At 42.6% G+C, this 17951-nt stretch overlaps 1 protein-coding gene across 1 annotated transcript; it reads left to right on the top strand.

Annotated features, from left to right (window-relative positions):
- Positions 1-1565: 1565 nt before the first annotated feature.
- sall3a (spalt-like transcription factor 3a) lies at positions 1566-14326 on the top strand (the record flags this gene model as incomplete). The annotated part of the gene is made up of 4 exons (XM_083896855.1): positions 1566-1650; positions 9617-12772; positions 13044-13381; positions 13895-14326. 4 exons carry the CDS (start codon positions 1566-1568, stop codon positions 14324-14326), a joined length of 4011 nt encoding a protein of 1336 aa, XP_083752981.1.
- Positions 14327-17951: the final 3625 nt, after the last annotated feature.

Genomic DNA, 17951 nt, shown 5'->3' with positions numbered 1-17951 from the left:
TCTGCTTGGGGGTTAACTCACACACAGCGCAGTCCCTCTCACTCACACACACACACGCTCACACATACACATACACACGCGCGCAGAGCCATGCCCAGCGCCGAGAGACCGACACCGCGAGCAGGCTGCCAGAAGATAACTTCAAACTTGGCTTCGATGTGAGTCGAGTGGAAAAGAAGGGAAGACACCGACTTGCAACTTGAGTTTGGAGGGAAAAACAAGCGGCTTCTCTGTGTTTGGTCACCGAATATCCAGGGAAAAAAAGAGCCACTTTTGGAACGCGCGCCGAGGCAAAGGAAGGCACAAACCGGGAGCTAAAAAAAAAAAAAGCACCGCGAGAGAAAGAAGAAGAGGAGGAGGAGAGGGAGGAGAAGTTCACAGCGACCCTGACACTGAATCATCTCTACGGGACAAATGAGTTTTTGATCACAGTCAGTGTCGCGACGCTGCGGAGAGGAGACTCGGACTGTTGTTAACCGCTTTCTCGGAAGACGCGCGTCAAAGTTTGGGCAGAGGAGAGCGAAAGAGAGAAAGACTCCAGAAGTGATCTCGTCCCGTTCACTTTCTGATTGAACTCGCAAAGTCAAAACGACTGCTATTTTTTTTATTTTTTTTTGAGTGTGTGTGTGTGTTTGGGGGGAGATGACAAAACTTGAAACACCTCAGCGACTGTAAACACCACTTTCGAGTAAAAGGAAGGAGGTGCGCCTGCACACGAGAGGAGGAGAAGAAGAGGAAGAAAGAGTTAAAAAAAAAAAAGTGCAAGAGAAGTGTGAGCCGGGATCTGAGATAACACTTATGAGAAGACGCTGTGAGAACTTCTGAGCTATAGAAGTGACATGGTTTTAAGGCCAGAGTGATGAAGAAGATGCGCCGGTGAAGCCTCGGAAGAGTCAGTGCGCTTGGTGACAGGAGGGGGGTTCAAAAGAAGAGTGTGACGCTCCCCATGTTGAAGACCCCCCCCCCCCCCTCCCCGTGAGCCAGTGGGCATAACAAGAGATTTGGTGTGTTGTTGTGTTGTTGGGGGAGGTTTATAGTAAAGAGAAAAAGAGACGGATAAAGTCTGGGAGTGAAGCGGCTAATTGCTTAGTCCGTCCCTCATTACCATATCCAATGCGCGTCCGCTGGACTTCAGCCAATCCTCCCCACCTTCACACGGTGCCATTAATCGCGAGGCATTATTCACTATCATAATTATTATACCGACATGCGCAATCCTGCGCGCAGCAACCGCACTGGCACCATCACCATCATCATCACCCTGAGCAGCAGCAGCAGCAGCAGCAGCAACAGCAACAGCAGCACCGGCTAATTTCTGATTTTTTTTAATTTTTTTTGTTTGTTTTGGTCCAATTCTTTTCTTCACTCACTCCCTCGCTCTCGCTCGCTCTCTCTGCTCAAACCAAGACTGTCTGCGAACTTTTTTCTATGTGTTGATTCATTCGCTCTTCGCTGATGTATCTGCAAAACGCAGAGACATCTCGGAGCGCAAACGCAGCAGCAGCAGCATCATCATCATCATCATCATCGCCGCCAGCACCGACGCCAGCAGCAGCAGCAGCAGCATGTCCCGACGCAAGCAAGCCAAGCCGCAGCACCTCAAGTCGGACGAGGATCCCGCACTAACCGCCGGGGTGATTTCCGAACACGGTGAGTGGAGTTAATCAGCTGAGAGCTTCTTATCCAGCTCAGAAAAAAAACAAACTTCCTCCCTCCTTCGCAGCTCTGCTGCACTGTGTTGTCTCCTGAATCCACTTTACTTTGGGAACCCCTTTTTTTTTTTTAAGTTTTGACTGCCAGTGAAAAGTCGTTTGGATTAATCTGGTTCTGCAGCTGCGGGGTCATTGGTGAGATTATTTCCTGAATGCAGTCGTTTATATATTTAAAAGAAAAAAACATGCGTTCTGTTAGATTTATTCAAGTTAAATGTTCTCTGTCATGCGATCAGAGAAAGTCTTAACAGGTCTCTGTTGAAGACGTGGGAGTCAGAGTCCCAGAAATGCCCCCACACACAGTCTGCATCCACGTCTCGTGGCTGACTGATTACTTTTTTTTTTTTTTTAGGATTAATGTAACGAATGCATAGAATAATTTACAACAGTTTACACCCGCAGCATTTACACTCTGTGCTGGAGGCCTTTAAAAAAGAAGCAATAAAAATAATACAAATATTAAAAGGCCCGTTTTGAAATAAACTTGATTTAATCCCGAATTTAATCCCTTTTGATTTATGTTAAATGCGCATAATATTAAACGTGCACACGCGCGCACACACATGAACACACGCTCATACAAGCAGCAGGGGATTTTTTTCTCTCTTTTTGAAGTTATTGACTGCGCAGAAATTTCAGTATTTTTTTTTTTTTTTTGATAGAAATTATTTTAAAATAAATAACATGATTTTATTTTCATGATCACACGAGTGACCTTTGTTCCTCAGCGCCTGCCTGTTCCTCTAATGCGGATTTCTGTTGCAAATCGAAGCCTTGTTTTGTTATGGAAATTGTTTTTTGTTTTGTTTTTAGTGTGTGTGTGTGTGAACCCCCTTCACATAAATTTCGCACACTTGATTTGTTCCTTTTTGCTCACAGTGTAGACAACATGGGTTGACAGAGCTCGTCCTCACCATGTGGAGGAGAGAGAGAGAGAGAGAGAGAGAGAGAGAAAAGGGTTCATTCATTCTTTATTCTGTCCTCAGCTCTTTTTTCCCCGCAATAAAACAATCATCACTGAGCTAAAGACAGACACTAAACAAGGTGACATGCTCTGCGAATTACAGGAATAACTGGGGATTAGTGTGTCCTCTTATTTATACTACACAAATCTTTTTTTCATACATTAGATTAATTCCATTGTAAATGTAGACTTTTATTATAAATATGGGGAATTGTGTTTAATCTAAGGAGGTGTGTAAGAGTGTGGATTAAATAATTTTAATGTCTCATGATACAACTCTAATTTACTGTGAAAAAAAATCTAATTATTTCATCAGTCACTGTTTTAATGTTAGATAAGAAAATTGCTCCCAACAAACCAATACTACATGTTAAACCTTTATTTTGCTTAGACCATGTTGACACTGACACACACACACACACACACACACACTTTGCAGGGGCTTCGTTAGAATAGAAATGTGTGATGTAATCTCTGGGGAGCAGCTCTCTTTGCATGGGGAAATGTTTGGTGTGAGCTGGGGAAACACACTGACGCCTCTTTGGCTCTTTTGTCCAACTCACGCTGTGGATTTGTGTCCATTTCGGCAGCAGCAGCAGCAGCAGCAGCAGCTCACACTCGAAACACACCAAACACCATTTGGGATCACTTTTGTGATAACCTCCCTCCGATTTGAGTCGCAGATACAAAACATCCATCATCAGGTTGCTCCCCTGTAGGATCGTGGAATGATGTGTTAACATCCAATGTTTCTATAGAATTTTGTTTTAAAAATGACCATTTTAAAGGGGGGGGGGTGTCAGAAATGGGCATTAAAGGGCAGATTGATCAAGAAATTAAATGAGTGTATTTTGAAGAAAATCTATCCTGGATTAGTCTCTAAATTCAAACACCTCCTGACATGGACGTTTAGATTGTTTTAGAATAAAATCATGCACACTCTGACTGATGAGTAACCGACTGTAGCCACATCCTCGTGTTGTGAGAGACTGGAAGTGGCCGTGGTATGTTTTTACGTATATATCCTCACTGGACCACATATACTGCCTTGCTTGGTTTTTTTTTAGCACACACATTGCAGTGAAACAATCCCAAGCCTTTGGCCTCGCTCAGCAATCCCACACACACACACACACACACACACACCTAATAACACCAGGTCTCATCCAAAAGCTACCTCGCACGACGAGCTACAGATGTCACAGTGTTAGTGTGTCACCGCAGCACGGTCGTCGTCTTCTCTGTCTCTTTTCTTTTTTTTTTGCCGTGGTGCAGCTCGTGCCGACGACGACGACGCCATCGATCGCTGGCTTTGACGTGTCATTACATATAATGTCAAATGAATTCAGAAGTTCCAGTCATCAGCTGCTGCTTAATTTGGACTTAAAATCCATAGCTTATATGTCGGCCACGAGGTGAGGCGAAAGTGGAGCGTTTCTCGAGTGACGTTTCGAAAATTCTGCTCAAGGACACGCAGCCCTGTGTGTGCAGAGCATTTATCCAACGTGATCCCCATCTACGGGAAAATATCACTAGGTGTTAGGAAGAGTGATATATTTGACTCTTTGACCAGTGTAGTTCTGCTTTATATATATATATGTATATATATGTACTATATTCCCCACTGACAAACACTGCAGCTCACTGGGGCCCTTTTTAATGTGCTGCATTCAGGAAAAACATGAAAAAATAAAATCAAGTGCCAACAAGCCCTTGTCTGCTATAACATCTCCCCTGAAGGCCTTCAGGACATTTGCCCCCTGGGGGGATATACGGGGGTTGTGTGTGTGTGTGTGTGTGTGTGTGTGTGTGTGTGTGTGTGTGTGTGTGTGTGTGTGTGTGTGTGTGTGTGTGTGTGTGTGTGTGTGTGTGTGTTAGGATGAGGAAAGTAGGGGGAGGGGGTCAGGGGTGTCTGCTTAGGAGTGCTTTTACAAAGCTTGCTGACTTAACCTTTGTCTAGCCCCCGACCAGCCAGGTCCTGTCACTTGATGTCAACCACCTTGTACAGTTTGAACGTGTGTGTGTGTGTAGTTGACCTTGGCAGTGCAGCTCACTCTTATCCTTAAACAAAAAAAAAAAAAGTGTGAACAGCAATAGACTTCTTTTTTTTTTTTTCCTCTGCAGCCACTGCTTCCTCCGTATCCAGCGGCTTTGAAGGTGTGCATGTAGGAATAGGAGGTGGTGCTGGTGTGCACATTACATATAAACACTCGTGCGCTCGCTTGCTGCTTAGGGGATTTTCCCGAGGCAAATGATCCCAGCTTACGTGAAATGAGACGTAAAAGAAACAGTACGTTTTTTTGTTTTTTTTCTCAACTCTGCAAAAATTAGACTAAACATCTTCACAGAGAGAGAGACGTCGTTCACCGAACAGGTGGAGGACGACAAATGGGGGTTTGACTTCTCTGCAAATATAGATGCATTCAATCAAACGGGAGAACTGCATTTTCAAAACAAGTTTTTCCCCTTCCTCTGCACGGTGTTTGTGGGAGGGAAAGAGGTGCAGAAAATGATATAACATGTCGGGAAAATCCTCAACACGGACAGTGACGACAAGGTCGTTGCCTGCTCCCCCTGCAGTGGGGCTTTGTTTGGCTTTTGTTTTACTCCCCTCTCACCAAAGGGTGCAGGCCCTGTAGACCACCCACGAAGCTGTGCCAAAGATGTCTTCAAGAAGACACTCAAATATGACTGTGTCTTAATTACTACTCGGCACAGAAAACACACATGAACAAGTAAGATCCTGATGGAGAGGAAAGGCCCAGACAGGAGACTGTTTCATTTCAGACAAAAACAGCAGACTTTGGGGGGGATTTAAGAGGAAGCTCACAAGCCAGCAAATTAAGAGGTAACTTACATTTTGTGTGCAGTGGGGTTTTCTTGCGATGATTTCAGTTTTTGTAGTTTGATTGATTTCCGTGGTTGTGACGAGCAAACAACGTGACAGTTGAGATAAGGTCTAAAAAAGTGTGGAGAAAAAAAAAAAACCTGCTATAATTAAAAACTTTAAATGCGACAATGTGCATTTTGAAACAAAGTGAACCAAATATCTGTTGTTGTTTTTTTTTGGCATTAATGGTAGCGAGAGGCTAGAAGTCTCCTCCTGTTCTCGGGCCCTTTGTGTAAATCTAGAGCGAGAGAGCCATCTTGACGAGTGGCACAGTCATCTGGACAGAGAGCCGTCATTGAATACTGTATTGCAAACGCTTACACAAACAAATCGTTAATGTTTTGGCTGCTCCACATCTGCAGGCAATGACAAAGGTCGCTCTGTTGGCGCAGATATGACTGTACCATTCTGCAGCCTGACTGACCAGGCTGATGACACACACACGCACGCACGCACGAGCGTGCACGTGTGTGCACAGGCGCGCGCACACACACACACACACACACACAGAGCTGGACTGAGGATGCATTGGATCATTTATCGGGATATTGTTGTGTGTTTATGGCCACAGAGACGGAGAGAGAGTACTGTCCTGGGACAGAGAAATAGCAAGAAAGAACAGAAAATATGTGTATGATGTTTTATGTAGTTGTAGATAAATGTATTAATTTAAAGATGCGTTGTGCTCACGCATTAAACAAAAAAATACACATTTAAAATTACTTAAATAATTGTTTGTTTCATAAAGACTGTGTAGCGGAGGTATGAAAAAAGAAAGAAGAATACAATGGAAAAGAAAAGTAATTGGCCCAAGAATTCCAACATTGCTGAAATCAGCAGGCCTCCTTTTATTGCCCTCCCCTCCCAACTTGGGCTGGACTTACAGTGATGCATCGCTCTGTAAGGGTCCTGAGCTATCCTCACATGCTTGGGAAGAATGCATTTAAAAAAAGGGGCCCGAAGGTGGGACGGTCTCTCAGAAGGCTTGTGCACTTGGAAAAAAAAAACGAGATAGCACCAGCTTTACCTTAATACAGAAAACGTATATAGTAATCGTTGCCAGTGTCATCGTGTGTCTGCTCATTAAGTTTGAATCTGGAAATTGTTAAGAATGGGAGAATCTGTAATTGCCTAATCCTTTGCTCAATGCCCGGCTCTGTGGTTTTTCACAGAATCAGTGGAAAGCATGAATACCTCATCTGATATAATATGTCAGATTAGCGGTTTCAGTTAGCATGCCAAAGATTGCTGGGCAAGATAGCGAACACACAGATTCAGTGTCTACAGTCTCCGTATTGACAGCGTTTAGCTTGATATTTGCATCTAAGCAAATGAAGAATAGAATGTTTTTGTCCGTTCTTTTTAATGTTATAGAAAAATCAATATCACCCCCCCCCCCACACACACACACACACACACAGAGGCGCGCACACACACACAAAGCACACACTACCTTGCAATTGTAATAAATTAACAATACATTTCGTATGAACTATAGTGATATTCATGACAGCATATACTACTCATTTTGAACAGTGTATGGAGTTAACATGAATCTTTATTATATGTTAGGATTAAAGATTACGGTGGCTGTTGCAACAAAAGTGGATTTTTAAAAATTTACAAAATGTAATTTAAAAAAGGTCATAATTTTACAAAATCACAGCTGAAAAAAATATATATACTTACATTTACAGTAAATTAAATATAAAGGCTTCTTTGTATTTATACACTTGAGACTATTTCCCTATGACATGAATTGCTGTGTTTATGTGACATTTAAGGCATTAACCTCTAAAGAAGGGCCCTTCGTTCGTGCGTGCTCTTTGTATGTCTACATACGTGTGTGTGAGAGAATGTGTGTGAATGTGTGTGTGTGAGAGGTGAGAGGCATACAAAAGCCCCCCACTTGTAATTGTATGAATGAATAAAAGAGATTGACAGTAATACCATTCTAATAACTAATCAGCTCAACACAATGCCTACTCATTTGTGTTGACCTTTCAACCCTCAATTATGGAAATTAGTCCTGCTGTCCGCTGCCGGGCTAAGGAGATTTCTAGCCTGCTGTCACGTGTCACTGGTGTTTCTCCTCTCGTTCTTCCCTTTCAATAGTCCATGTTTTTGTTTTGCTCCTTTTTTGTGACAGTATATAATACAAGCATGTGAAATATACTGATTTGGTTTATTTTGCTTTGCTGGATTTTTTTATATTGGCTAATCAAAATTAAAAGAGAGCATTATTTTTTCTATATTTTGTATTACAGTTTTATTTTCTATTTAGTAATCTGTTTTCAATCATTTATTTTTTTCACACACACATTGCATTAGTAAAAAAAAAAAAAAATGTCTTGATCTGTCAGTGCTGCCCCCAGTGAGGGGGAGAACATGCAGCCTGCCCAAAGCTTCTCTGTTGATAATTAATTAACTTACAGACACCAGACCTTGATAGCTCATGCCCCCCTTTGGAGGAGTGATGCATTTCTTTGCTAATGAGTCACTGTACTTGGCACAAATGCTTCATGTCTGCTTCACCATGTCTCGCCCCATTTTAACCTTTGAAATGTGCGCAACCAGTGTATGAGTGTCACGATTACTCACCGACAAACCATAGTTAAGGCCTTGTATGAGGTAAACGCTCAGTGCGGTAATGTTTCTAATCTGGCATTTCATCTCGAAGAAGTCAAACCCATGTGTAGTTTAAATATAAACAATTTATTTTTAAATGACTTAAATCAAGATTTAATGGCAAGGGTGGAGGGATCAGTGTGTTGAAGAGCTATCAACTTAATTTTGTTTTTAGTAACCTTTTTAGCGTGGCCATCTTTTCATGGAATAAATCACTTTTATTTGCCGTAAATGTCCACAAGATGGTGTGAACATTTTCTATATAGTGTAAAGTGTATATAAAATAGCTTGAGTTGTGTATAAACTGTTGAATGACCATATATACTGTACGGTGGTACGTCTTTGAGTGTAAGCCGAACAGGCGACTCTGAAATATAGTACGTTGCACATGCAGGATGCTGTCGCGGTGATTGAGCACACTTCCTACGTGTAATGAACAGCACACACACCCGCAGAGTGTTCAAACACAAAAAATAAACAGACAAGGGAGGCCATTTTTGCATGGTTTTGGTCAGGTGTGAATTAGGTCCATGTTCTGAGCCTGTGTCTGCTTGTTTGACTTTTGATGGTTGCATGTGGAAGAGGAAGTGGCTTCTTACAACTGTGATTAAACATGTGTAACTAATCAGAGACTTTGCTGCCATGGCACTAGCATGTAATTTGTTGAGTCTTTTTTTTTTTTTTTTTTTTTTTCCTTCACGGAGCAACAGAGGAAGCGGGAGAAGGAGGGAGAGGATAAGACTTTGAATCTCTTAACTCAGAGTGAAAATTTTGAGTTTCATAAAACATTTTAAAAAATTAGCACATCTTTAAATTATACTAAAATACTAAATGCTGCAATATAACCTTTAAAACCCTTTTGACTGTGTATTAAATGTTGAGGTCCCTTGGTTTGATTCCCAGCTAAAGTATTACCTTCGCTGCACTGAATGAAAAAGGCTCAGCATTTGAAATTCATGTGGAAATGACTTCTTCATGATAGCAGAGGGGAATCCTAATAGGGCCATCAAAGTCCTGATTTGTACCCAACAGACGAGGCAGCTGTGAATTGTATGAAATATTGGAAATCAATAGGTTCTATGGAATTTCATTAAGCGGCAGTATCCACAATTGATAGGCCCTCATAATTTGATGGATTGCACAAAGAAAATTATTAGCTGGCTCTATGGAGAGGGTGCAAATGCACAAACCTGGGTCTTGAGAATTGGTGAACTTGGACAATTTGTTCAGAGTAAAAAAACAAAAGCAAACAAGAATATTGATTTTTGTTATGTTAAAAGAGTGGGGAGAAAAAAAAATCAAAGGTTAAATCTTTGCAGCAGTGCACTGCAAAATATGTGTAGATTCTTGATTGACTATTTATTCATTAATTCTACTCTTTTTTTGCTCCCTCCTTTCCTATTACCCCCACCCTCTCTGTAGCCCGAGGTGATGTGCTGGATGATGCCGACAGCGGGAATGAGAGCCGCAGTGGCAGTGAAGAGACCCACGTATGTGAGAAGTGTTGCGCTGAATTCTTTAAGTGGTCAGACTTCTGTGAACATTTAAAGAGCTGCACCAAGAACCCCTTGGTACTTATAGTGAATGACAATGAGGACACACCTAACCCCTCCCAGGAGTACCCTTCAGAGCCTTCCCCTGTACCCAGCTGTCCTAGCGAGCAGGCAGACAGTGAGGACCCTAGAGAGGGCAACCACAGTCCTGCCGGTGAGGGGGATGACGTCCTAGAGACAGCAACCTTGAATGGGGTAAATGTCCTACAAACAGAGGATGAGCCGATGGAGATTGAGCTTTCTCCTGAAAAAGATATGGACCCTGAAGAGAGAGATATGACATCCCCTGAGCCAGACGGCTCCCTACCTCAGCTCAACGATGACGTCCCCCCCACTGTTACAAACTACACCATGCCCAGCACCAATGTTACTTTGGAGACTCTGCATGGCACCCGGGTCGCAGTGGCCCAGTTTTCACAGAGTGTGAGGGCAGCAGCAGGTGCTGGGGTGTCCACCATGGCTATTCCAATGATCCTGGACCAGCTGATGGCACTACAGCAGCAGCAGATACACCAGCTGCAGCTGATAGAACAAATACGCAGTCAGGTGGCTCTGATGAATAGGCAGCCTGCCCCACAGCCTGCTCTCAATCACCATCACAGCAATGTGTCTGGAAACCAGGGGCCTGTATCCTCCTGTGTCCCCCCTGTCGCTAGTCAACTTCAACTACACAACTTCATCACCCCTCCTGTCCATCAGCTGCCTGTTAGGTTGCCAGCAACTCTTAATGGTCAAGGCTCTTCACCTTTGACCACAGCAATAGAGGGTCCTCTCTCTCAAACACCACAAAGTGGCAGTCAGCAGTCCAACTCTTCGATCCCTAACACAACCTCAAATAATACAGTGTTTCCCCAGCCCAGTGTTACTGGTTTGTCATCTTTAATTCCCTCTTGCTCATCCTCCATCACAAACAACAACATTAGTACCAGTAGTAGTGTAACCGGAGGTGGTGGCATTAGTAGCAGCTCAGCTCTTCCCAGGAACTCCACCACTCCTCCCTCATTCAGCCACAGTAGCCTCCTGAGCTCTGCCTCCAATCTACCACTGATACCTCACAGCCCATCCAGCAGTGTTATCTTCCCCAACCCTCTGGCCAGCATAGCAGCCACAGCCAACGCGCTCGACCCCCTCACTGCTCTGATGAAGCATCGCAAGGGGAAACCCCCGAATGTGTCTGTGTTCGACACTAAGCCCAGCTCCGAGGACCCCTTCTTCAAGCATAAGTGTCGGTTCTGCGCCAAGGTGTTTGGCAGTGACAGTGCCCTACAGATCCACCTGCGATCCCACACTGGAGAGAGGCCCTACAAATGCAACATATGTGGCAACCGTTTCTCCACCAAGGGGAATCTCAAAGTCCATTTCCAGAGGCACAAAGAGAAATACCCACATATTCAGATGAACCCTTACCCTGTGCCAGAGTACCTGGACAATGTGCCCACAAGTTCAGGCATCCCATATGGCATGTCCTTGCCCCCTGAAAAACCTGTAACCACATGGCTAGACAGCAAACCTGTCCTCCCTACTGTTCCCACCTCAGTTGGGCTGCAGCTACCTCCCACGCTGCCAAGTATGATGGGAGGTTTTGGTGAGTCTCCAAACCTCACTCCACTCAACAGGTCCCCCCAGAGGCCGTCTCCTCCATCGAGTGAGTGCGCGTCTTTGTCCCCTAATATTGTCACTGACTCTTGCAGGACCACTACTTCACCTTCCCCAACACTCTGCATAGGAAGTGATGCACCTCCTCTCTTGAAACCCGAGGGTGTTCTCTTGCCACCAAGCTGCTCTACCAGACCAGGAGAGAACACCACCGTCACAACTACAGTGACTCAAGTGGTTCTTTCTTCTACTGTCACCTCCACCACTTCACCAATCAGCAGCAAGGTCACCGAAGCCATCACTAGCCCCAACTCTGTTTCTAACTGTGTCTCCCATCCTGTCCTTCCTATGCTCTCAGACCAGTTTAAGGCAAAGTTTCCATTTGGGGGCCTCTTAGACTCTATGCAAACCTCAGAGACGTCAAAGTTGCAGCAGCTTGTTGAAAATATTGACAAGAAGATGACTGACCCAAACCAGTGTGTCATCTGTCATCGTGTATTGAGTTGCCAGAGTGCTCTCAAGATGCACTACCGCACTCACACTGGTGAAAGGCCTTTCAAATGCAAGATATGTGGGCGTGCTTTCACCACCAAGGGAAATCTAAAAACACACTTTGGTGTCCATCGGTCCAAACCCCCACTTCGGGTCCAGCACTCCTGTCCTATATGTCAGAAAAAGTTCACTAATGCTGTTGTGCTGCAGCAGCACATCCGTATGCACATGGGAGGGCAAATCCCTAACACCCCGGTCCCTGAAAGCCTCCAGGAGATGGACACTGACCTCTCCTTTGATGAGAAGAGCTTAGACGCAATGAGTAATTATGATGATGATCTTCTTGATGAACTAGAGCAGGCTATGGATGATGAGTCTGACTTTAAAGAGGGAGAAATTGACCCATCAAAACCTTATTCACCTGGAAGTTCACCACCTACTTCCATCATCTCCAGCATTGCTGCAATGGAGAACCAAATGAAGATGATCGACTCTACTGTCAATATGACCTGTTCGTTTGGACAAAAGCCTCTGCTGAACGGCAGCAGTTTTGGAGGAGAGACTGATTGTTTTGCCACTGATTCGCTGTCTGCAGTGGGGGATGCTGAAGGTCAAAGCTTGGGGAGCCCTGCTTTGTCTGAGTCCTCTGACTCTATGCAGCATTTGTCCCCAGCTCACAGCCACTCTGAGAGCCAGCGATCCAAGTCCCCAGCTACACTCAACAGTAATAACAACAGCAGTGCCATGACAGGAGAGGAAGGCCTGGAGAACAATACAGCTGGCTTGGCAACAGTGAAGTCAGAAAAATCAGAGACCCCATCTCCGCTTTCTGCTGCTGAAGGCACTGGGGCCCTTGACCTGACTGCCACTCAACATGGCAGGCACTTCATCAAGGAGGAGAGCCACTTCAACATGCTGCTTCTAAACAGGGATCGAGGTGTGTTCAAAATCAACTACATTTTAACGTATCTTTTATTTAATTGGTTGTTATAATAAGAATATTCTGCATTACAATATCTATTCAATATCATGTTAGACACTGACAAATAGAAGTGACCAAAGTGGTGCTAATTATGACATATTATTAGCCAGAGCAGCAAATAAATAAACAAGCATAGGACTTATGCAAGCAGATACTGCAGCCACATGGGCATATGTTTGTATAATTAACCAGTATTCTTATATCCCCCCTTTTTTTTCTTCTTCAGGACTGTGCACTCCTAATTTAGCCAGCACTGCTTCAAACATGGTCAAAATGGAAATGAACGGACACGGCAGGTCAATGTCTCTGAGTGACAACGCTCACCTGCCTGTGGGCATCCAGGTTCCGGCTGCAACACCGCAGACCACAATGAGCCCCAGCATCAACCCCATGTTGGCTCCCCCGCCTCCAAGACGCACTCCTAAGCAGCACAACTGCCACTCGTGTGGGAAGAATTTCTCTTCAGCCAGTGCTCTGCTAATACATGAGCGCACACACACGGGGGAAAAACCATTCGCCTGCTCCATTTGTGGAAGGGCCTTCACCACAAAGGGTAATCTAAAGGTATGAGGCAGTTTAATATAGTCCCAATCTGAATTTTACATGAATGGTGTCATAGCACTTTGAGATTTCTGTTCAGACTAATGACATTTGGAGTTCAGTATGTCCCCTGCCCCCCATTCCACTACAGTTTGTCTTGACTAACTGTTTAATCACTAAAACAGAGGTTTTTCAGCATACAAGCAGCATTTATAGTAGTCACTAAAATAAACATTGTGATTTAACTAAAGGGACTAAAATCCTTTAAATTGTCCCTTTACCTTTGGATGTGACTACAATGTAGTTGCAAAGCCTTTGTGTCCAAAGGTGTTTTAAGATAACATTTTGTTGTACAACAAACAATCCAAAAATATCAGTTTGTTTTTACATGTAGTTTTGGGCTTTCCCCTTCCATTCCCATCCCCATGTAAAAAAAAAAAAAAATGTTTGTTTAGATGTAGTATTTTCCTTGGATGTGGCATTTGTGACTTACAGACGTGTTCCTGATGTTTCCCTTTATCTTCTTGCTAATTTTAGGTTCATATGGGAACACACATGTGGAACAATGCTCCGGCTCGAAGGGGTCGGCGACTGTCTGTAGAGAATCCCATGGCCCTGCTGGGCGGGGATGCCATGAAGTTCAGCGAGATGTTCCAAAAGGATCTGGCGGCCCGGGCCATGAATGTCGACCCTGGTTTTTGGAACCAGTACGCTGCTGCCATCACCAACGGGCTGGCCATGAAAAACAATGAGATCTCTGTGATCCAGAACGGAGGAATCACCCAGCTGCCCGTCAGCCTTGGTGGTGCGGGAATCACTTCATTGGGAGCCATGTCTGGAGGAATGGACCGTGTTCACACGGGCGGCAGCCCTCCCATGATGGGGATGGAGAAGGTTGGTCTGGAAGTTGGGGCCAACCGCCCCTTCTCCAGATTTATGGAGGAGAACAAAGAGATTGGGATCAACTAAAAAAAAAAAAAAAAAAAAAAACTTTCTGTATTATTCCAAGGTAGGCCTTTGGTAAAGACTAAGAGTCTGATGACGAGGAAATAAACTGCAGATCCGGTCTGAACTCGTGTGTGTTATATTATGTACAGATTAATATTTTTGTTTGTTTTTGGAAATATAGTATTTAGTATTGATTAGAGGTCTTTGCCTTTCACTCATTGCGTCCTCACTTGATATTTCACCTATACGATGAATACTTTGTCTCTTGTTTGAGAATATGTCGTCTTGCAAGATTTGCATGGTACTTATTGGTTTTTATTAGTATGTTTGACTGCTTTTATGATTTTTTTTTTTTTTTTTTTTGGAAAACCAGGATCCTGCCTCATTTATGATGGGCAAGCATCTAATATGGACAGGACTAAAACTGAACAGAACATGGGTTTGTGTAAAGACAGTCTTGCCTTTTCCTGGGAACCTTGTTTATGATTGCCCATGGATAGACTGAAGAAAAGACTGAAGTATAGTGTTTCTGTGCTTGCCTGATTTTTTTTTCTCATGAACTAGAAAACTTGAAAAAAGATGTTTGAAATATTTCAATCTTTACATTTAGTCTCCCAGCATTGTCTTATAATATTGTCCTGTGTCTTTAGTATTTATGATATTGACAAAAAAGCGGGTATACAAAAATATATTTAATGGCCCAAGCATTTTATTGATCCATTTCTTTTCTAAACTGCAGGCTTCACTGGTGAATATCTCTTTCAATAAAGAAAATATGTTGTCCGAGTTCAACAACGGAGAAAAAAAAAATTAGGATATCTATTGAGACTATGTGTTTCTCATAACATGGTTAAGAGACTAGAGATATCTGAAGCTGCTATGAACACAACCCTGCTTTTAACCTTTGTAAAAAGAAAAAAGAAGTGATCCTTTTGAAGAAATATCTATGTATAGAAATACAGACAAATCTAAAACAGGTATGCATATTTTGTATCACATAAAAATAGACATCATGAGTTGAGAGTATTTGTCATGTTTGTGAATGCACTTTTTAAAAACAAGACGTTTTGTCTGTGATTTACCGTTAACCCTTTTGACTGAGCTATCTATCACGTGCTGTTTTCATTGTTTTCAGCGTTCCACTCCTACAATTTGCAGAGTCGGTTCTCTGTTATTGCATCTGTGCTACTCGTCAGAGCGCAAACTCATCACTCAATCAAAACCTTCTTAAATAAATAAAAAAAAGAAAACAGGTGTGTGTTTGAGGTGTTTCCTTAACTGCATCATGTTCCCCCTTTATTTTGTATATATTTTTTTTTATTTTTTACTGTTCCTTTCCCATAAATTAAAAGAAAAATATCAGGTATTTTTACATTTTTATGGTCATTACATTTGACCGATTTTAAAAACGTCAAAATTGAAATTACGTAAATTGTTTTTCAGTCATCCCCTTTGTCTAATTAGTATTGCAAATTACATTTCGATATAGATATATGAGACCAGAATTGTAGATGGATATTTTATATACATTTAAAGTTTTGTTTTAAAACCTATTGAAAAATCTGGCTTTGTTTGAGACACATGTCTATTTTATTTCTAAATAATTTATATACTGGCTTTGGAAGATTAAAAGTCTTCGTTATTATTTTTTTCCTGGTTTTTTTGTGTGTGTATTTTTTAAATCTGTACCAACTAATTCGATTTTTATCTCTCTCTCTCTCTGTGTGTGTGTATGGTGTGTGTGTGTGTGTGTGTGTATTTGGTTCCTCTACCTTGATAGGTCCAGTATTTCTCATGGAAACCAAAACCTGGTCCCTATGAGGCAGCTGCTAAGAATAGGGGCTACGTTTTACACTGTAGTTAGCGTAAGGCTAGGGTATTTAGGTTGTCCAAGTGAATGGGCATCTATGCAGCGTCTTAAGAAGAATAGCTGTGTGTGTGTGTGTGTGTGCGTGTGCGTGTGCGTGTGCGTGTGTGTGTGTGTGTGTGTGTGCGTGCGTGTGTGTTTTAGCAATGGTGACATCCTCTCAGCACCCAGGCCTACAGTGCAGTACACTTCACACATGTGGTCCGCACATGTGCATACTGAGCAATCACAACCACAGACACAGCTACACACACACACACACATACACAACTACAACTACACACACACACACACACTCACAAATACCCATGTTCTTCCTTTTTTTTCCCCCAAATATATAAAAAAAAAAGGGCCAGACAGAATCAGGCCGGCCTAAAAAACACATAGACATAAAAAATATCCCTGCTGTGAACAATGCGCAGCTCCATCAGATGCTTGATGATGAAAGTGAATGCTTTAATCTTCAGAAAATACGAGATTTTAAGTCCTTGTGTACGACATTATGCCGAATTCCTCTCCATATGAAGTCACAGCTTCCGTCTCATTTTCGTGTCCGCCTGTAGAATACAATTAAGTCCTCGAGACAAAAATACAGCATTGAAACTGGTCAAAATGTTGTCTCCCGTTCTACCCATTTGCTGCCACTTTAATGCGTCTCTGAGCAGCTGATTTACATGAGCCAAAACTACTAAAGCACATCATTTATTGAGTCACTGAAACCCTCAAACCAACAACATATTAATGTATATTAAAAGAAAAGATGCATCGGTGGTGCACGATAATACCATCACCTGTTGTAAAAAAAAAAAAGAAGAAACAAGCCTATCAGCACAATGCCCACTGCAGCTGAAAATGATGTTTGGTCTATCATAGTCCAGCTTACATCAGCTTTCATTAACAAGCCATAAGTGTTTATTTTTGTGTTATTTTTCCCTCGACTCACGCACACACACACACACACACACATTACTTTCCGTGCAGATGAATCTGAGTTACGTCTTCCCTCAGGAGCTCTTCAGGCTGATGCGGTAATGTGTGCTGCTGTTTGAAAGGCCATTGTTTGACACTGCACTGTCAGCTGATCGTTGCAGGCTTAGTCAGTGGAATTGTCAAGTAATGAAGAAATTTCATAGCGACCGTTTCTCTCGATGAAGGCGCTTATTTTGCTCATATTCGTCCAAATGCATTCCACTCATTCTTCGACTCGTGCTCACATTTTGCAGACAGCCAGTACATACATGCATGTTAAGACTTTTGTTTGCGACTCTGAATGGAAATTCTTGCCAAATTTATAATATAATTTAATAGGCAGTTGCTGCAGCCTCATATAAAATACTCTGGAAAGAAAGGCTGTTTCACCTCAAGTGAATTCAATTATGATGCCTCTCCTGTTTCACATGGGGTTAAATGAGGTGATAAACTATGACACTATCGGATTGTTATTTCCATAACAAAACTTCACCCTGTTATCCAGATATTTATTTATTTTTCCATTAAGCAATACACTACAAAGGAATGTCCAACATGTGAAGTGCAATTTAATTTTACTGTTAAAAACAGAACATTAATGAGCAACAGGGGAACGCAGACAAGGAATTATTTAAGGTGTGTCCATTTAAGAGGATTTTAACAAGTATAATTTTAGAGTGGGTTACAAGGCTAATTTTCTAAAAGCAAACCAAACATGCCTTTCCATTTCTCCTGGATATTTTTTTTTCTCCTCTTGAAATGTGGCAGCTTTCCTCTTTGTTCAGTGCACAGAGCAAATTGCTTGGCTTT

This window comes from Microchirus variegatus (genome assembly GCF_963457635.1).
Source record: "Microchirus variegatus genome assembly, chromosome: 1".
NCBI lineage: Eukaryota > Metazoa > Chordata > Actinopteri > Pleuronectiformes > Soleidae > Microchirus > Microchirus variegatus.
The sequence above is the reverse complement of the archived record's forward strand: the minus strand, read 5'-3'. Positions and strand labels throughout refer to the sequence as shown.